Source organism: Panulirus ornatus, chromosome 5, assembly GCF_036320965.1.
Source record: "Panulirus ornatus isolate Po-2019 chromosome 5, ASM3632096v1, whole genome shotgun sequence".
Classification (NCBI taxonomy): domain Eukaryota; kingdom Metazoa; phylum Arthropoda; class Malacostraca; order Decapoda; family Palinuridae; genus Panulirus; species Panulirus ornatus.
This window is the reverse complement of record NC_092228.1, coordinates 27,460,967-27,482,791: the sequence shown is the minus strand read 5'-3', so window position 1 is coordinate 27,482,791 and position 21,825 is coordinate 27,460,967. Positions and strand designations below refer to the sequence as shown.

Sequence of the window (21,825 nt, the reverse complement as noted above, 5' to 3'; positions counted from 1 at the left end):
GAAATGGCCCAACCCACCCCCATACACATGCCTTGATTCAATCCACTGACAGCACGTCAAACCCGGTATACCACATCGCTCTAATTCACTCTATTCTTTGCCCTCCTTTCACCCTCCTGCATGTTCAGGCCCCGATCACACAAAATCTTTTTCACTCCATCTTTCCACCTCCAATTTGGTCTCCTTCTTCTCCTCGTTCCCTCCACCTCCGACACATATATCCTCTTGGTCAATCTTTCCTCACTCATTCTCTCCATGTGACCAAACCATTTCAAAACACCCTCTTCTGCTCTCTCAACCACGCTCTTTTTATTTCCACACATCTCTCTTACCCTTACGTTACTTACTCGATCAAACCACCTCACACCACACATTGCCCTCAAACATCTCATTTCCAGCACATCCATCCTCCTGTGCACAACTCTATCCATAGTCCACGCCTCGCAACCATACAACATTGTTGGAACCACTATTCCTTCAAACATACCCATTTTTGCTTTCCGAGATAATGTTCTCGACTTCCACACATTCTTCAAGGCTCCCAGAATTTTCGCCCCCTCCCCCACCCTATGATCCACTTCCGCTTCCATGGTTCCATCCGCTGCCAGATCCACTCCCAGATATCTAAAACACTTCACTTCCTCCAGTTTTTCTCCATTCAAACTCACCTCCCAATTGACTTGACCCTCAACCCTACTGTACCTAATAACCTTGCTCTTATTCACATTTACTCTTAACTTTCTTCTTTCACACACTTTACCAAACTCAGTCACCAGCTTCTGCAGTTTCTCACATGAATCAGCCACCAGCGCTGTATCATCAGCGAACAACAACTGACTCACTTCCCAAGCTCTCTCATCCCCAACAGACTTCATACTTGCCCCTCTTTCCAAAACTCTTGGATTCACCTCCCTAACAACCCCATCCATAAACAAATTAAACAACCATGGAGACATCACACACCCCTGCCGCAAACCTACATTCACTGAGAACCAATCACTTTCCTCTCTTCCTACACGTACACATGCCTTATGTCCCCGATAAAAACTTTTCACTGCTTCTAACAACTTGCCTCCCACACCATATATTCTTAATACCTTCCACAGAGCATATCTATCAACTCTATCATATGCCTTCTCCAGATCCATAAATGCTACATACAAATCCATTTGCTTTTCTAAGTATTTATCACATACATTCTTCAAAGCAAACACCTGATCCACATATCCTCTACCACTTCTGAAACCACACTGCTCTTCCCCAATCTGATGCTCTGTACATGCCTTCACCCTCTCAATCAATACCCTCCCATATAATTTGCCAGGAATACTCAGCAAACTTATACCTCTGTAATTTGAGCACTCACTCTTATCCCCTTTGCCTTTGTACAATGGCACTATGCACGCATTCCGCCAATTTTCAGGCAGCTCACCACGAGTCATACATACATTAAATAACCTTACCAACCAGTCAACAATACAGTCACCCCCTTTTTTAATAAATTCCACTGCAATACCATCCAAACCTGCTGCCTTGCTGGCTTTCATCTTCCGCAAAGCTTTTACTACCTCTTCTCTGTTTACCAACTCATTTTCCCTAGCCCTCGCACTTTGCACACCACCTCGACCAAAACACTCTATATCTGCCACTCTATCATCAAACACATTCAACAAACCTTCAAAATACTCACTCCATCTCCTTCTCACATCACCACTACTTGTTATCACCTCCCCATTTGCGCCCTTCACTGAAGTTCCCATTTGCTCCCTTGTCTTACGCACTTTATTTACCTCCTATTTTGCGTAAGACAAGGGAGCAAATGGGAACTTCAGTGAAGGGCGCAAATGGGGAGGTGATAACAAGTAATGGTGATGTGAGGAGGAGATGGAGTGAGTATTTTGAAGGTTTGTTGAATGTGTTTGATGATAGAGTGGCAGATATAGGGTGTTTCGGTCGAGGTGGTGTGCAAAGTGAGAGGGTTAGGGAAAATGATTTGGTAAACAGAGAAGAGGTAGTGAAAGCTTTGCGGAAGATGAAAGCCGGCAAGGCAGCAGGTTTGGATGGTATTGCAGTGGAATTTATTAAAAAAGGGGGTGACTGTATTGTTGACTGGTTGGTAAGGTTATTTAATGTATGTATGACTCATGGTGAGGTGCCTGAGGATTGGCAGAATGCGTGCATAGTGCCATTGTACAAAGGCAAAGGGGATAAGAGTGAGTGCTCAAATTACAGAGGTATAAGTTTGTTGAGTATTCCTGGTAAATTGTATGGGAGGGTGTTGATTGAGAGGGTGAAGGCATGTACAGAGCATCAGATTGGGGAAGAGCAGTGTGGTTTCAGAAGTGGTAGAGGATGTGTGGATCAGGTGTTTGCTTTGAAGAATGTATGTGAGAAATACTTAGAAAAGCAAATGGATTTGTATGTAGCATTTATGGATCTGGAGAAGGCATATGATAGAGTTGATAGAGATGCTCTGTGGAAGGTATTAAGAATATATGGTGTGGGAGGAAAGTTGTTAGTAGCAGTGAAAAGTTTTTATCGAGGATGTAAGGCATGTGTACGTGTAGGAAGAGAGGAAAGTGATTGGTTCTCAGTGAATGTAGGTTTGCGGCAGGGGTGTGTGATGTCTCCATGGTTGTTTAATTTGTTTATGGATGGGGTTTTTAGGGAGGTAAATGCAAGAGTTTTGGAAAGAGGGGCAAGTATGAAGTCTGTTGGGGATGAGAGAGCTTGGGAAGTGAGTCAGTTGTTGTTCGCTGATGATACAGCGCTGGTGGCTGATTCATGTGAGAAACTGCAGAAGCTGGTGACTGAGTTTGGAAAAGTGTGTGGAAGAAGAAAGTTAAGAGTAAATGTGAATAAGAGCAAGGTTATTAGGTACAGTAGGGTTGAGGGTCAAGTCAATTGGGAGGTGAGTTTGAATGGAGAAAAACTGGAGGAAGTGAAGTGTTTTAGATATCTGGGAGTGGATCTGGCAGCGGATGGAACCATGGAAGCGGAAGTGGATCATAGGGTGGGGGAGGGGGCGAAAATCCTGGGGGCCTTGAAGAATGTGTGGAAGTCGAGAACATTATCTCGGAAAGCAAAAATGGGTATGTTTGAAGGAATAGTGGTTCCAACAATGTTGTATGGTTGCGAGGCGTGGGCTATGGATAGAGTTGTGCGCAGGAGGATGGATGTGCTGGAAATGAGATGTTTGAGGACAATATGTGGTGTGAGGTGGTTTGATCGAGTGAGTAACGTAAGGGTAAGAGAGATGTGTGGAAATAAAAAGAGCGTGGTTGAGAGAGCGGAAGAGGGTGTTTTGAAGTGGTTTGGGCACATGGAGAGGATGAGTGAGGAAAGATTGACCAAGAGGATATATGTGTCGGAGGTGGAGGGAACAAGGAGAAGAGGGAGACCTAATTGGAGGTGGAAAGATGGAGTGAAAAAGATTTTGTGTGATCGGGGCCTGAACATGCAGGAGGGTGAAAGGAGGGCAAGGAATAGAGTGAATTGGAGCGATGTGGTATACAGGGGTTGACGTGCTGTCAGTGGATTGAATCAAGGCATGTGAAGCGTCTGGGGTAAACCATGGGAAGCTGTGTAGGTATGTATATTTGCATGTGTGGACGTATGTATATACATGTGTATGGGGGGGGGGGGTTGGGCCATTTCTTTCGTCTGTTTCCTTGCGCTACCTCGCAAACGCGGGAGACAGCGACAAAGTATAATAAAAAAATAATATATATATATATATATATATGTTTAATTTGTTTATGGATGGGGTTGTTAGGGAGGTAAATGCAAGAGTTTTGGAAAGAGGGGCAAGAATGAAGTCTGTTAGGGATGAGAGAGCTTGGGAAGTGAGTCTGTTGTTGTTCGCTGATGATACAGCGCTGGTGGCTGATTCAGGTGAGAAAGTGCAGAAGCTGGTGACTGAGTTTGGTAAAGTGTGTGAAAGAAGAAAGTTAAGAGTAAATGTGAATAAGAGCAAGGTTGTTAGGTACAGTAGGGTTGAGGGTCAAGTCAAGTGGGAGGTAAGTTTGAATGGAGCAAAACTGGAGGAAGTAAAGTGTTTTAGATATCTGGGAGTGGATCTGGCAGCGGATGGAAGTGGAAGTGGATCATAGGGTGGGGGAGGGGGCGAAAATCCTGGGAGCCTTGAAAAATGTGTGGAAGTCGAGAACATTATCTCGGAAAGCAAAAATGGGTATGTTTGAAGGAATAGTGGTTCCAACAATGTTGTATGGTTGCAAGGCGTGGGCTATGGATAGAGTTGTGCGCAGGAGGATGGATGTGCTGGAAATGAGATGTTTGAGGACAATGTGTGGTGTGAGGTGGTTTGATCGAGTAAGTAACGTAAGGGTAAGAGAGATGTGTGGAAATAAAAAGAGCGTGGTTGAGAGAGCAGAAGAGGGTGTTTTGAAATGGTTGGGGCACATGGAGAGAATGAGTGAGGAAAGATTGACCAAGAGGATATGTGTGTCGGAGGTGGAGGGAACGAGGAGAAGTGGGAGACCAAATTGGAGGTGGAAAGATGGAGTGAAAAAGATTTTGTGTGATCGGGGCCTGAACATACAGGAGGGTGAAAGGCGGGCAAGGAATAGAGTGAATTGGAGCGATGTGGTATACCGGGGTTGACGTGCTGTCAGTGGATTGAATCAGGGCATGTGAAGCGTCTGGGGTAAACCGTTGAAAGCTGTGTAGGTATGTATATTTGTGTTTGTGGACGTATGTATATACATGTGTATGGGGGTGGGTTGGGCCATTTCTATCGTCTGTTTCCTTGCGCTACCTCGCAAACGCGGGAGACAGCGACAAAGCAAAAAAATAAATAAATAAAATATATATATATATATATATATATATATATATATATATATATATATATATATATATATATATATATGGAGCGGGGGGGCTGGAAATCCTCCCCTCTCATTATTTTTTTTATTTTCCAAAAGAAGGGACAGAGAAGGGGGCCAGGTGAGGATATTCCCTCAAAGGCCCAGTCCTCTGTTCTTAACGCTACCTTGCTAACGCGGGAAATGGCCAAAGCGACAAAGTATAAAAAAAAAAAAAAATATATATATATATATATATATATATATATATATATATATATATATATATATATATATATATATATATATATATATATTTTGCTTTGTCGCTGTCTCCCGCGTTTGCGAGGTAGCACAAGGAAACAGACGAAAGAAATGGCCCAACCCACCCCCATACACATGTATATACATACGTCCACACACGCAAATATACATACCTACACAGCTTTCCACGGTTTACCCCAGACGCTTCACGTGCCCTGATTCAATCCACTGACAGCACGTCAACCCCGGTATACCACATCGATCCAATTCACTCTATTCCTTGCTCTCCTTTCACCCTCCTGCATGTTCAGGCCCCGATCACACAAAATCTTATTCACTCCATCTTTCCACCTCCAATTTGGTCTCCCACTTCTCCTCGTTCCCTCCACCTCCGACACATATATCCTCTTGGTCAATCTTTCCTCACTCATTTTCTCCATGTGTCCAAACCATTTCAAAACACCCTCTTCTGCTCTCTCAACCACGCTCTTTTTATTTCCACACATCTCTCTTACCCTTACGTTACTTGCTCGATCAAACCACCTCACTCCACACATTGTCCTCAAACATCTCATTTCCAGCACATCCATCCTCCTGCGCACAACTCTATCCATAGCCCACGCCTCGCAACCATACAACATTGTTGGAACCACTATTCCTTCAAACATACTCATTTTTGCTTTCCGAGATAATGTTCTCGACTAACACACATTCTTCAAGGCTCCCAGGATTTTTGCCCCCTCCCCCACCCTATGATCCACTTCCGCTTCCATGATTCCATCCCCTGCCAGATCCACTCCCAGATATCTAAAACACTTTACTTCCTCCAGTGTTTCTCCATTCAAACTTACCTCCCAATTGACTTGACCCTCAACCCTACTGTACCTAATTACCTTGCTCTTATTCACATTTACTCTTAACTTTCTTCTTTCACACACTTTACCAAACTCAGTCACCATATATTTGTGATCCGTATATATATATATATATATATATATATATATATATATATATATATATATATATATATATATTGGAAAGGATCACAATTTTGCGCGTGATCAAGATATTCCTATGAGTCCACGGGGAAAATGAAACACGAAAACTTCCCAAGTGCACTTAAGCGTAATAATCACATCATCAGGGGAGACACAAGAGAGAAATTTATAACAGTCAGTTATATATATATTACTCACTGTTTCCTGTGTCAGCTAGGTAGCGCCAGGAAATAGACAAAGAATGGCCCATCTTCTCATATAGACATATATATACATAAACCCCCATACACGCATATATACTTCATATTTCATCCGATCTACATTGTTTCCTGATGACATACAGTTTCTGCAATAAATATCCACTTATTACTGTTTAGAATGAAGCTTTCATACATAAGTTTTTACTTTAGAAAAATTCTGTTACTTGCTCATGGTGGGATATCATATATTGGCAATTATTATTATTATTGTATTGTTTATTTTGTGCTCCTGAGATGGCACAGGCAACTGAGGCCCTAATTAAGACCGGAAATAGTGAAGAGCTTGTGGAGATGTGTGCTGAAGAAGTATCTGGTTTGAAACGAGAGCTATACACAGGTATACGTATGCGAGTAGGAGAGTCGGTCAGTGGGCATTATTAGATTATGTATTAATTGATAGGCATGGAAAAGAGTGACTTTTGGATGTAAATGTGCCAAGAGGGGCAGTTAGTGGGATGTCTGATCACTGTCTTGTGGAGGCAAGGGTGAAGATTTGTATAGGTTTTCAAAAAAGAGAAAACAATGTTGGGGAGAAGAGAGTGGTGAGATTGGAAAGGAGACTTATGTGAGTTAAGTACCAGGAGAGATGGAGTGTAGAATGGCAATAGGTGAGTGCAAACAAAGTGAGGGGAGTGGGTGAATAATGGGAGTTATTTAGGGAAGCAGTGATGGCGTTTGCAGGAGATGCATGTGAAAGGAGAGAGGTGGGCTGATTAAAAAGGTAGTGAGTGATGGGATGATGAAAGCAAAAGAGAAAAAAGAGGCTTTTGGACGGTACTTACATGGAAGGAGTGCAGATGATTGGAAGTAGTATAAGAGAAAGTGACAAGGTTAAGAGGAAGGTGCAGGGGTTGAAAAAGAGGGCAAATGAGAGTTGGGATGAGATGGATAATGTGCAAAAGACAAGAGCACAAATGGAAACGTTGTTGAAGGGAGCAAAAGGTGAATTGACAACAGATAGTGATGGAGTGAGTATTTTGAAGGATTGTTGAATGTGTTTGATGATAGAGTGGCAGATATAGGGTGCTTAGGTTGGGGTGGTTTGCAGTGAGAGTCAGGGAGAGTGTTTTGGTGAACAGAGGAGGTGGTGAAAGCCTTGCTGAAGATGAAATCCAGTAAGGTGGTAGGGTTGCATGGTATTGCAAGTTGAATTTATTAAGAAAGGGATGACTGTGTTGTTGATTGGTTGGTAAGGCAAAGGGGATAAAGGTGAGTGTTCAAACTACAGAGGCATAAATTTGTTTAAGTATACCTGGGAAAGCATATGGGAGGGTATTGATTGAGAGGGGTGAAGGCTTTTATAGAGCATCAGATTGGTTAGAGGATGTATAGATCAGGTGTTTGCTTTGAAGAAAATGTGTAAGAAATACTTAAAAGAACAGATGGATTCGTATGTGGCATTTATGGATCTAGAGAAGGCATGTGATAGGGTTGATAAAAATGCTTTGTGGAATTCTTAAGAGTATATGGTGTTGGAAGTAAGCTGCTAGAAGCAGTGAGATTTTATCAAGAATGTTAGGCATGTGTACGAGTAGGAAGAGAGGAGAGTGATTGGTTATTCAATTTGTTTATGGATGGGGTGGTGAGGGAGGTAAGTGCATGAGTTTTGGAGAAGGGGCGAGTATGCAGTCTGTTGGGGATGAGAGGGCCTGGAAGTGAGTCGGATGTTCGCTGATGATCCAGCACTGGTGGCTGATTTGAGTGAGAAACTGCATGAATTGAGTTTGGAAAAGTGTGTGAAAGGAGAAAGTTGAAAGTAAATATGAATAAAAGCAAGGTCATTAGATTCAGCAGGGTTGAGGTTACTCTTGCAGGAATGGAAGCATTTATCCTCACTTCCTTTGAAACTACTACTACATCCAATCCATGGTTCAACTACTCATGTTCTGAGGCCATTCACCTAAGGGATGAAGCATATTGGGCTTGGAATAACTCTTTCGTGTGGCTCCCATCTAGTTTTTATCACTGCCTGTAATCGCTGTAAGCTGGTTATCCGTGAGGGAAGTGTTCCTTTATTCAAAAGAAGTTTAATAACATCTCCTTATCATCCACTGATAGGTCTTTCTGGTCTTTAGCTAAGGGTATCTCTAACAACTTCTGTTGCTCTACTTTTTCCTCACTTTTCTGATCTGACAGCACTGTAGCTCTCTCCCGCTGACAAAGCAACTCTCTTTGGTTCCTGTTTCTCCTTTTAGCTTCACCTTGGATGACATTACTTCTTCCGCTGATGCTTCTCTTCCTGTAATCTCTTTTTGGACTGTCCGAAAAGCATTTCTTTCTCCGGACGCAAGGAGGGCTTATTGTCCTGAAGGCAACCATCCTGATGTACTGAAAAAGTGTACCTCTAAACTTGCACCTGTGCCTGTTCGTTTGTTCTGTCACTGTTTAAAAACCAAAACTTTTCCTTCTCCTTGGAAAAAACCAAGACTTTTCCTTCTCTTTGGAAACAGTGCCTTGATGCATCCCATCCCTAAGAAGGTGACTGTTCTGACTCCTCTAAGTACATCCTTTTCTTTGACTTCTATTATTTCCAAAGGCTTTGAATCCCTCATCAGCGCCCTGAAACTTAAACACCTCGAAAATCACAGTCTTCTTTCTGATCACCAGTATGTTTTCTCTGAGGAGATTTCCCCTGGTGATATTCTTTCCTATCTTACTTATGTTTGGTCATCATCCCTGAAAGGTTTTGGGAAGTCATATATAGTTGCCCTTGACATGTCTAAGGCTTTTGGCAGACAGGGTGTGGCATACGGGTCTCATCTCTAAGCTCCCCTCTTTTAGCTTCCCTTTCTCACTTTGCTCCCTGATATCTAGCTTTCTCTCTGGCTGATCTATCTCTGTGGTTGTTGATGGATCAGTCCCCCACCTTTTCTCCATGAACAGTGGTGTCCCTCAAGGTTCTGTCGTGTTCCCTACACATTTTCTTCTTTTTATCAACAATTTCCTCTCCATACATAATCCAATGCATTCGTATGCTGATGACTTAACACTGCATTCATCCACAACCTTCAATTCTGTTCCCTCTTCTGTTGCTCAATCTGCATCTTGTCTTCATACAGCTTCCTCAGTAAACTCAGACTTGGACAATATATCTTTGTGGGGCAGACAATATCTTGTTCAGTTTAATACCTCCAAGACCCAATATGTACCCATCTCCCTATCAAGAATTCCTCACAACTCTCGGTTCTCCTTTGATGGTTCTGTAATTCCACCTCTTGACTCAGTGAATATACTTGGTATTACTGTATCATCCACTCCTTCCTGGAAACCCCACTTTACAGGAATAGCTAAATTTGCTTCTAAGAAACTGGGTGTCCTGTTTAGATGTCGAAACTACTACTCTTCTGAACAGGTGCTTTGTTTACTCAAGGGATTGATTTGTCATTGTATGGAGTACTGCTCTCACATTTGGGGTGGTTCTAGCTCTGTATCCTTACTTGACAGTTGAGTCAAAAGCGATCCTACTTATAAACTCCCCAAACTTGATCCCCTTGCCCTACACCACAGTGTTGGTTCTTTTTCCCCTTTTTATGGGTATTACTTTGGTTTTTGGTCCTGAGAGCTGGCTGCTAGTGTTCCCCCAGTATTAGCTAGACCACACAATACTCGGCAAGCTTCTGTGTCACATGATTATTGTGTGGCCATCAGCAACACAAGGGTGGGCCGTTTTGATGTGTGCTTCTTTCTGCAAAAGTCTAATCCTCTACCCTCTCGTGTCTCTCCCAATAACTATGGCCTGGTGGCACATTTCAAAAGAAGGCCTTTCACTTTCTCAAGAATTCATGAATACTCTCCCTTGTATTTTCTTTCTCTTTTTCATAATTCTCTCTATATTTCAATTAGGGTTTGGTCTTGATGTAGACTTTTGTCTGTGATGAGCCTTAAGAATAAAAAAAAATCATCTCTTTCTTTACTTTCCTTTATCAGCTTCTTAACATTCCGTTTACAAAACATATTTTGTATTCTTCCCTCCTTTGCTGAATTTCCCACTGGTACTTTCTTGTCTAGCAACCTGCCATATGCCTTTTTCTTTCCCAGCATTTCTAATCTTTTTATTCCTATATCTCAACCATGTATCCAACTGCTGATTCCACAACCTTTGATAGTATTTCTCTAAACATTTTAAATACCTCATTCACACATGACTATATTCCAACATTAACTGCATTACTGTCTTAAGTTTTTAGTTACCTTCCTTTCACTCTCCCCCCTGCATTTTCTTCTGATTCATGTTCTCGCTTGCCAACACTTTAACCTCTCCATTCTTCCTTACACCATTCCTCCACTTCTCCCTAATCCTCTTACCTCTCCATTCTTCCACACACCATACCTCCACTTCTCTCAATCCTCATCCCCATAAGAACTGCGAAATGTTCATGATCAGTCTCCAAAAAATCCTCTTAACGACTCTAGCATCTAGCACATTCTTTCCCAATCTTTCATCCACTGCCATATAGTCAATCATTCCTCATCCATGTATGTCTGTGGATCATCTTGTGCTGAAAAAAAGGTGTTTGCAAGGGTTAAACCCCTCTCAGCACAAAAATCCACCAGATAACTTCCATTCTCATTTACTCCAGGCATTCCCCATTTACCAACTACCCCATCAATTTCATCACATCCCACTTTCGCATTTATATCTTCCAATATGACCCCGTTTTTCATTATCAAAACCACTTTTACACAGAAAACCATTTTTTTTTTATTATTTTGCTTTGTCGCTGTCTCCCGCGTTTGCGAGGTAGCGCAAGGAAACAGACGAAAGAAATGGCCCAACCTACCCCCATACACAATGTATATACATACACGTCCACACACGCAAATATACATACCTATACATCTCATTGTACACATCTATATACACACACAGACACATACATATATACCCATGCACACAATTCACACAGTCTGCCTTTATTCATTCCCATCGCCACCTCGCCACACATGGAATACCATCCCCCTCCCCCTTCATGTGTGCGAGGTAGCACTAGGAAAAGACAACAAAGGCCCCATTCGTTCACACTCAGTCTCTAGCTGTCATGCAATAATGCCCGAAACCACAGCTCCCTTTCCACATCCAGGCCCCCCACAACTTTCCATGGTTTACCCCAGACGCTTCACTTGCCCTGATTCAATCCACTGACAGCATGTCAACCCCGGTATACCACATCGATCCAATTCACTCTATTCCTTGCCCTCCCTTCACCCTCCTGCATGTTCAGGCCCCAATCACTCAAAATATTTTTCACTCCATCTTTCCACCTCCAATTTGGTCTCCCACTTCTCCTTGTTCCCTCCACCTCTGACACATATATCCTCTTGGTCAATCTTTCCTCACTCATTCTCTCCATGTGCCCAAACCATTTCAAAACACCCTCTTCTGCTCTCTCAACCATGCTCTTTTTATTTCCACACATCTCTCTTACCCTTACATTACTTACTCGATCAAACCACCTCACACCACACATTGTCCTCAAACATCTCATTTCCAGCACATCCACCCTCCTGCGCACAACTCTATCCATAGCCCACGCCTCGCAACCATACAACATTGTTGGAACCACTATTCCTTCAAACATACCCATTTTTGCTTTCCGAGATAATGTTCTCGACTAACACACATTCTTCAAGGCTCCCAGGATTTTCGCCCCCTATCCCACCCTAGGATTCACTTCCACTTCCATGGTTCCATTCGCTGCCAGATCCACTCCCAGATATCTAAAACACTTTACTTCCTCCAGTTTTTCTCCATTCAGACTTACCTCCCAATTGACTTGACCCTCAACCCTACTGTATCTAATAACCTTGCTCTTATTCACATTTACTCTTAACTTTCTTCTTTCACACACTTTACCAAACTCAGTCACCAGCTTCTGCAGTTTCTCGCATGAATCAGCCACCAGCGCTGTATCATCAGCGAACAATAACTGACTCACTTCCCAGGCTCTCTCATCCACAACAGACTTCATTCTTGCCCCTCTTTCCAAAACTCTTGCATTCACCTCCCTAACAACCCCATCCATAAACAAATTAAACAACCATGGAGACATCACACACCCCTGCCGCAAACCTACATTCACTGAGAACCAATCACTTTCCTCTCTTCCTACACGTACACATGCCTTACATCCTCGATAAAAACTTTTCACTGCTTCTAACAACTTGCCTCCCACACCATATATTCTTAATACCTTCCACAAAGCATCTCTATCAACTCTATCATATGCCTTCTCCAGATCCATAAATGCTACATACAAATCCATTGGTTTTTCTAAGTATTTCTCACATACATTCTTCAAAGCAAACACCTGATCCACACATCCTCTAACACTTCTGAAACCACACTGCTCTTCCCCAATTTGATGCTCTGTACATGCCTTCACCCTCTCAAATCAATACCCTCCCATATAATTTACCAGGAATACTCAACAAACTTATACCTCTGTAATTTGAGCACTCACTCTTATCCCCTTTGCCTTTGTACAATGGCACTATGCACGCATTCCGCCAATCCTCAGGCACCTCACCATGAGTCATACATACATTAAATAACCTTACCAACCAGTCAACAATACGGTCACCCCCTTTTTTAATAAATTCCACTGCAATACCATCCAAACCTGCTGCCTTGCCGGCTTTCATCTTCCGCAAAGCTTTTACTACCTCTTCTCTGTTTACCAAATCATTTTCCCTAACCCTCTCACTTTGCACACCACCTCGACCAAAACACCTTATATCTGCCACTCTATCATCAAACACATTCAACAAACCTTCAAAATACTCACTCCATCTCCTTCTCACATCACCACTACTTGTTATCACCTCCCCATTTGCGCCCTTCACTGAAGTTCCCATTTGCTCCCTTGTCTTACGCACTTTATTTACCTCCTTCCAGAAAACCATTTATACACAGTTATTCAAATTTCTCCAGAAAAGCCTCATTTCATTGTTACATCGTAAAGTCCTCATATTTACAGATTCATATACACGTTTCCTTTCATCCACTCTGTTCTTAATCATTCCAACCTTGCTCTGTAACACCCTCACATACTCTTGCTGATAGCAGAATTGCACAGCCTTCTTTTCCTCTTCCCAATGATTTTCACTCATTCCCGTCCATACCACACCTCCTTTCATGCCCTCCCATAACTTGCATTCATCATTTCCATTTTCTCTCCACACACCCTGTTCAAGGATATAGGTTTCCCCAGTTCTTAGCACATCACTGCTAGAACTTTTTAGCCTCTCCCCAATCTTCCTCCTTTCACTCTCACCAGTCATTTCATTCACATTCAGTGCTATCACCCTTGGTCACATGTCTCTTTTAACCCTTGGCATAACTGTCGAGACTCCAGTGCTGTGTCTTAGCCTTTTATTCCTCACCCTTGAGAGGTCACTGGCATATCTTTGTTACTAGAAGTAGTTTAGACTTTGGCTCAAGGAGCCTTTAGAATGGGCTTGGGAAACACCAGGAATCTTTCATAGAAATTGATTGCGGGTTACTTGTTATTAGATAAGTGAATAGATATATGTAACGGGTTGTGACAAGGTGAGGAAATTAGTATTGTATTAGATTATAGAATGTGTTTGACGATAAGGTGGCAGAGGAAGGGTTCAGTTTGAACTGCAGTTAGCTAGAATATCAATATAGATATGATTTTTGAGTGAGACAGATGTAACCTGCTGAATTGTAATGCCTCCAGAAATGAAATAATTCCTGTTTAGCTTTGATAGCTTTTGAAATTCTGCTACATAACGAAGTGAACTTACTAAATATTGTTATGCCTACATTTTTTACTGATAGACTCCACATTACAAAGTTTGCTAAGTCTGCTTCTAACTTTGAATTGTTTAGATGATAAAGATTCTTCCACAGCAGTTCTTTCAGTTATATAAAGTATTGATTCTTTCTTTAGAAGTATTGTTCTTGTACAGTGGACTTTTCTGTCTCTATAAGCTAAATGAACTGAGTTTAAGCAATTTCATATGTCAGTGTACCTCACTCGACCTCTCAGCTTAACCTATAGTGTCCGCATATAGAACTTTGTCCACTCCCTATTTATTTTCAAAGGCAGTACACAGCTAAGATTTATTGTGGGTACAAGCATATGACACTGTCAGGTGAAATCATTGTACATTTGGTTGCTGCGACTAGTGTTTGCATCGTTGTGAGCACCAGCAAGTCGCCTCTGTGTAATTCGGGCTATCTTGAGGGGATTGGGTTCTTCTTTAAAAGACTTTTCCAGACTGCCAATTCATTTTGGGGATTTTGCTTCTAGTCACTGTATTTTTGCCATCCTTACTTCAAGTTGATTGGTTCTTAGCTTTCTAAGGAGTAGAAAGCCTGGATTCTTGCCTGGAAGCAAAATGTTTTGGTACAAGTGAAATTTCTAGGCAAACTAGGTGCTCAGAATGCACAATCAGGTGGCTACTCTCTGCAACACCTCATCAGTACCTCACCTCATTCAGATCAAGACCTTATGAACCCAAAGCATAGACCTTGAATGTTTCAGGAATCTTGGTAATTCCAAGCCCAGACATCTGCTGATGGTAATCGAGGCCACAGGAGAGATGACAAAGTAATGTAAGTGTTACATTGCCTTTGAAAATGTATGGGGAGGCAGACAAGGAACTTTGCAGACACTAATTTCTCATTGCCATCGTATTGGTTGTCAGTCCCTCTGTTTTATCGATGCACTTGTGCACTTCCACCATGTGTATATGCCATGTGCTTTTTCACTCATGTTTAGTTAGTGTTAATTAAAAGCTGATGTGACACAAGAAATAGTGAAACTAATTAATGTGTATATATTTTTTTTTCCAGAAAGGTGTAAAGAGGAAAGCAGACGCCATGGCTACAATGATTGGCAACTCTACTATAGACACATTTTCACCAGGTTTAGCGGAAAAGATAGGCAAGATATCTAATCGGAGAGAGTCAGGCAGACAAATAAAGAAAGTCAATAAGGATTTACCAGATTCTCAGGTAACCTTGAGGGAAACAACTCAGGTGAACTTCTTTCTTCTTTGTGGCATGTTCATCAACTTTGATCCTCGGAGGATTCAATTGGGACCTTTTTGAATTAATTGCTTTATTTTGTCAGCTCTAGAAAATCCAAACTATTTGGTGGAAAGAAGTGGAAGCAAGATTCCATGGGATTGAGTTGGAATTATCAGAAAAAAAAATTCCAATACTTCTGATGGAGTGAGAATTGAATGCCTTTGTATGTGATTACTGCAGTATAATCCTTTGCTGCTTTAAAGCATGGATAGTTAGTTTTGCTAGTTTTATACCTAAGCTGAAGCTCTCATGGGTGGTTTTTATCAAATGTTCATGTACAAATTGAGAAATGTGAACTGTTTCTGGGTAGCCAGTATATTCGTGATTTGTTCTTTATTGTAGTTGTTCTTGTTGTGGAATTGTTGGTAGGACATGAAGGTAAAAAGATTTTAGTAGAACATAGCTGGAAGACCATCATGTAGGTCTGTCAGTGAATAGAAAGTCACTGAGTGCATACTCCATTCAGTTTTCTATGCGTTAATTAGCATGGTATGGACAGTTTTTTCTGTACCAGCTTGCTTATCCAGCTTTTGCAAGGTAGCCTCAGAACAGATGACAGAGCTTAAAAAAAAAGTAGTACCTACTTTTAGAAAGAGTAATGCTATGGGGGAATTTCCAGACACCCCACCGTTTCCTTTTGTTGGTACACTTTTAGGTAGTGTTCTTTATCCTAGATTGAATACGAACAGAGAATGCAACTCCTTTGGTGTTTGTAGCCCTGACTCTGAAAATTAAAAAAGTTTTGATAAGATGGGAATGTGGAAGAAGGAAGAGAATTCTGCAGCTCTGCTGTATGAGGGAAGGAGTATCGCAGTGGTCAATCCTTGTTTGGCCTGTCTCCTCACATGTATTGCAGAAAGAAGCAGGTTGCAGCTTGCTGTTAGTCAAGTTCTTAGGGGCCAGGACACAGATTTTCCTTGAGAGCATTGGCAAGAACAATGCCTGGTCATCTCTGAGAGGGAAGCAGTGTCATGCTGGACGGAAGAGAAGGTTGCTGGCATGTAATAGCACCTTCCTTTGAAAACTGGGTGAGGTTTTCCTGAGGTAGAGCTAGCACATGGTGGTTACCTCTAGCAGAAGAATTGATAGAATGGACCATTTTATCATTGTGAAAAGGAAGATAGAAGAAGAGTTATCCTAGACATGAGTTAAACATAGCATGCTTCAGAGTTTAGAATTCTGACTCCTTAAAAGAAGCTGTACATAGATATTTTATGATGGCAACATGGCGGCATAATGATGTATTCTTGTGGAAAGATAAACCCCAGAATCTTGCTACTATTCAAAGAAGACTTCTCGCATTTCTGAATTGTTCTAATGTAAAAGTCCTGGTTAAGATTGTGAACCAAAGCTGGAGATTACTTTCTTTTTATGTTTTTTGTGATATTTCTGTGTCTGTCAAAGGCAGAATATTTACTCAAAAGCCCTTACAATCATATGAGATGTTCCTACAACTATTTCCCTTTGTTTGGGACATGCTTGACTGACTAGGGGCGCAGTTTTGCAAAAAAGCACATTTTGTATAGTTGGTACCCAACACTGTGTGTATTCACCTGTGTCTGTATCTTGTGATTAAGAGAAAGGGATGGGATGATTGTTTTACACAAATTTTATTCTCCACAATGTGGTGTGCTGTAACTCATCCCTTGGATTGTACTTTCTAGGTTGGTGTCATGTTATTTTTTGTTTCTGAAGGATTGGGATGATACTGTTTAGAATTATTGCTTACCAGAAGAATTGGTGTTATGATCTATCCCAGGGTCATACCTTTACATTAAAGGTCATGGCTAGGGTTTTAGTGTTTGCCGCAGGGATATAGTATTTTTCACTTTAGGTCTCTAACATTGGAACAGTTGGAGGGATTGAAATGCTTCTCTCTACAAGTATTATATACTACCATAACTCATCCTTAGGGCATAAATTTTAGGGAAGATCTGGGTAGGGTCATAGTGTTTACAACTGTGGTCATATAAAGTTTTGTTTTCTTATAATTTGGAACCAGAGAAGGGAATGGAATGATAGACTGCATAGATATCGGATGATGTGCCTTGTAGATTAGAGTCATTGCTGGGATCATGGTATTCATTTCTGCTGTAAATTTTGAACCAGATGATACTTTAAGTATTACGCACCACAAAATGATGTGTTGTGATTCATACACTTTGCTGTAACTTTTAGGTTGTCACACAATCTCTCTCTCTCTCTCTCTCTCTCTCTCTCTCTCTCTCTCTCTCTCTCTCTCTCTCTCTCTCTCTCTCTGAGCAAAGTTACCTGTCATTATACTGTGTTTTGTGAAGTAATCCACTGAAATGTGTATAATTCCCTTGTAAGGCTTTTTTTTTTTCTCCAAAAATGTTGACTACCCGGCTACCCTCCATATTTCAACTGTGATCATAAATAGCCTACTTGCCATCCCATGGCACCACGTCTATTGAGATCCATTGGTACTAAGAAAGCTGGCCACATCCACTGGATGGACCACAGGTTAAGAAGTGTGGTTGTGTGTGTGTGAGTGTGGCAAGTGCAGGACAGTTAACCCTTTGATGTCTCCAGATGAATATTTATGTGAGTTGAGTGATGCCTTTAGACCAGGGGTAGTCAAACTTTTATACGTCAGCCATTTTTAGATATTTTGATCCTATGGGAGGCCTTCGTGTATGTTTTTGAGGGTCTTCTTACTGTATTCTTGCAGCTGAATGAACTTTATTGTATGAATAGATAGAATAGATTCAAAACTTCAAAGGTAATTCATTTATATTCATAGAAAAACCTCATATTGTAACCATGTATTATATAATAAATTGGTTCAGAAGCACATAGCTGAACTCAATACAAACTGTTAGCAGAAACTTTGGGGCGAAAGGGTTTTTGATATGATGTACGGCTCTGATGTGTCTTAAGAACTTTGTCAAAATCAGTTTTCATCGATAAAAATGCAGTATGTTTGTCAGGTGAAAGTCAGTGAGAGTACTTCACCCTTTATATTTGAAAGTGTTCATTTTTGAAATAGCTTCACAAATGTAAGTAGTTGGGAAGACTCATATTATCCTCAATGCATGTGAAATTTGTTTTGGATATGTTTGTGACGAGACAGTTTGTAAGAATCAAGTAGATTAAAGTTTAATAAATTTGGTTTTAAGTTTACAGTTGCACTGTAAATCTCTGTTCCAATTGTAATTCTTCAAGAGGTGTTTCAACATAACAGCAAATGGAGATGCAAACACTTGTAGTTCCATTTTGAGAGCAGAGCATGTAGCTTGGCAAACCTTGATTCTCGTTCTTTTTTTAAAGCATGTAAATCATCGACATATTTAGTCACACTACATTTGTTGATGGCACAAGCAGCAAGCATTGTAAAGTGTACTGCATTGTGTTTTGATAACTGATTTTCGTATAAACATAGCTTAATTCCAAATACTTTGATGTGATCAGCAAGATTAAGGAGCTGGTCTTCTTGTTGAAGCTTAGAGTTCAGTTCATTGAGATGAGCAGTGAAATTTACCAATAAGGCCAGTTTTGATAGCCTGTTATTGGTAAATAATCTCTTGAATTGGTTACCCTTGCATATCCATGAACATTCTTATCTCATCAAGAATGTCGTAAAATCTTCGTATTTTTCTTATGCTTAGCTTTTGCATTTTGCAATGATAGGTGACATTGTGGTATTCTGAGACAAGAGATTTTAAAATTACTGTAAACTGCCTGTGACGAATGAAGAGCATGCTCTCAATTGTTAATAGTTAACCTTAGAAATAACAAGTGGCATTATATGATTCATTTTGTTTCTTTTGATGCACAAGTTTTCAAGGTGAATAATGCGGTGCAAAGCAACAATCTTGGTCCCATCCTTCTCTCTCATTCAGCTACATGTCTCTTAGTGGCCCCCTTTTTTCAACTTAGCCATGGCTGGAGCTCCATCTGTTGTCATACCAGAAAGTTTCTCTTACTATAAATTTGTCATACCACAAAGTTTCTCTTACTATAAATTCTGTTTTGGAAATGTATGCATCACTTTATTGAACTCATCATCACCTGCACTGGTACCTTTCATGCTAGATAGATGCAACTGTTCTTTATTTGCTTCAGAATTTGAAATTGTGCCGCTTACAAAAATGGCAAGCTTAGTAGTATCTCTGACACATAGGTTCATTCTTACATTTAGAATAAGACTCATGTAATCAATGTGTCCATTGGGAGGATAAGTGGGACCTCTTTTGTTGTCTCCACCTCCTTGGTTGGAGTTCATGGAGGGAATGGGCATTAGAGATATAGATAGATAGATAGAGTGTCTATGTCTTGTTTCCTTTTGTTATCTGCCATGTCATCAGTCCTTTGAATAAGTGTTGCTGTGTGTTTCTTTTCAGAACACAAAGTTTGCTGTTTTAATAATTTAGCAATTAGTTCACTGATTGCATAAGTTACTTTTGTACTTCCTTTAACATCAGCATTAACTGTGGTGAATAATTCTTTTTGTTCACTGTACTGCATCATCGACAAAGCAACTTTTTTGACATAACAGACCTTTAATTTCATCATATTTTCATGTTTTGATTTATAGTGACAGCGAATATTGTATTCTTCCATCAGTGTAACAGATTCTGAACATATCAGGGATACTGGTCTGGCTTTGAAACTCACGAAAGTGTTTTTCAGTCCAATCATTATCGAACCCTCTGCATTATTCGTATTAGGCTGCACCTTAATGTATCTTGAAGTCACTATTAATGCTTTAACAGTATAACAACGGATACACTGCGTAAAAATAGCAGTACACAACCAACTACTTGCTTGCCTTTTTCATGGGTAACTGATGCACAACAGAGTGGCAGAATTGGTTCCGGTGGTGAGTGCAGAGTCTGAATGCGTACATGTATTTAAAATGGTTCAAAACTGGTATTACCTTGAACAGAGCAATGTACTTCATACAAACTACCGGTTATTTTGCTAATGATACCAGTTTGTTTATAGAATTGAATGAAAAGTAAAAGTAAAAATTGGTTTGTATTATCCTCTTTTTCTTATATTGCATAAATGCACATAACTTCAAATACATTTACTTAAAGCCCACACTTACATAATGATAATGCCAAGCACTGATGGGCCAGAAGAAATTGCTTGGCACTTCAGATATGGCCTGTGGCCTGTAGTTTGGTCTCTCCTGCTCTGGATTGATATATACACATCAAGTTTCTTGCTAAAACTTCAAGGGTGCATGTGAGCCTGCATGATGGCTAAGATTACAGTGCATGATAATTTCTTGCACTTGATTATCTTCAAGCCATGCCAATGAGAGCACACTTTCATGAGTTTTCTAGGAAGGAGATTGAGTGGCTTTTGGCTAGATTTATAGAACCAGGTAGATGATGATCCATCTGTAGATTGTGTGGAGACCTTTTTTTTTTTATTGTTAGAACATAGATTTCATTGGAATGTCACATTGTTAAAACTACAAAAGTAGGATCATAAGCACACAAACATTCTCACCAGAGGAGTGCTTCAGGGAGTAATCTGAGCTTCTTTCAAGATTTTGAGGCTCTACAGCTCATGAAACCTGTCATGTATAAGTCAGGGAGTGAGGAATTGAATGTGAAGGGTTCCCTCTGAAATACATGAATTTCATATTTGTTTTGAATACACCAAATTTTTGGAGTTTGATGGGACTTAGGGGTGGAAGTTTCCAAGGTTGAAATCACGTATTGGAGTATTTCCAACTGTAGTGAATCAGTTATAATTTCAAGGGGACCCAGTTTTTGAAAATGAGTGGATAAACGTGGGAAAGTGATCATGTGTGGCAAAGCTCCTGCACAAAAGTTAAGCTTTGACTTTGTTAAAGACAGTATAGTATTTGTGTTTTCATACTTGTTCACTTTTCCCACATTAGCAAAGTAGTGTCAGGAACAGACAAGGAATGGCCTCAATTGCTTGCATCCATTCTTTAGCTGTTATGTATAATGTACTGAAATCACACCCCTCTATCAGATCCACAGCTAGGCTCCACAGACCTTTCTGTGGTTTCACAGATAATTTTCATATGCCTTGGTTTAATCCATTGACAGCATGTCACCCTTTGAATGCTGCATTGCTCCATGCCTTTTACCCTCCAGCATGACTAGGCCTAACTTCAAAGTGTCAATTAAAGACTTAGGTTCTCATGATCGAGACTATTTTGTGGTAGTAAAATTCATTGCTGCTATCTGTTTTCCTTTGGGCTTAAGAGATTAGAGGATATGGAAGAGAAACTACTAGAGAACAAATATATGTAGATGTGGATGATTCTTAAGCAGCAAGACCAAAAGGTAACACAAGGAGTTAAAGAAACTCTGGGATAATTCTGAGGATCATGAAAGGATTCATGAGATGAGAAGGGGAACTTTGGGATTAGAAAAATATAGTATTTGAGAATGAACACAAACTCA

At 40.6% G+C, this 21,825-nt stretch overlaps 1 protein-coding gene across 21 annotated transcripts in view; it reads left to right on the top strand.

Annotated features, from left to right (window-relative positions):
- LOC139748637 (uncharacterized) overlaps window positions 1-21,825 on the top strand; it is a 615,583-nt gene that overhangs the window by 148,050 nt on the left and 445,708 nt on the right. For 9 of the 21 annotated variants that reach the window (XM_071661846.1, XM_071661854.1, XM_071661851.1 and 6 more), the window contains exon 4: window positions 15,173-15,358. The exons of 6 other annotated variants lie outside the window; for them this stretch is intronic. In XM_071661846.1, coding sequence (XP_071517947.1) covers window positions 15,173-15,358 — 186 coding nt within the window. The remainder of the gene's footprint in view (window positions 1-15,172; window positions 15,359-21,825) is intronic. 6 more of the 21 variants (XM_071661853.1, XM_071661843.1, XM_071661845.1 and 3 more) reach the window with 1 other exon arrangement.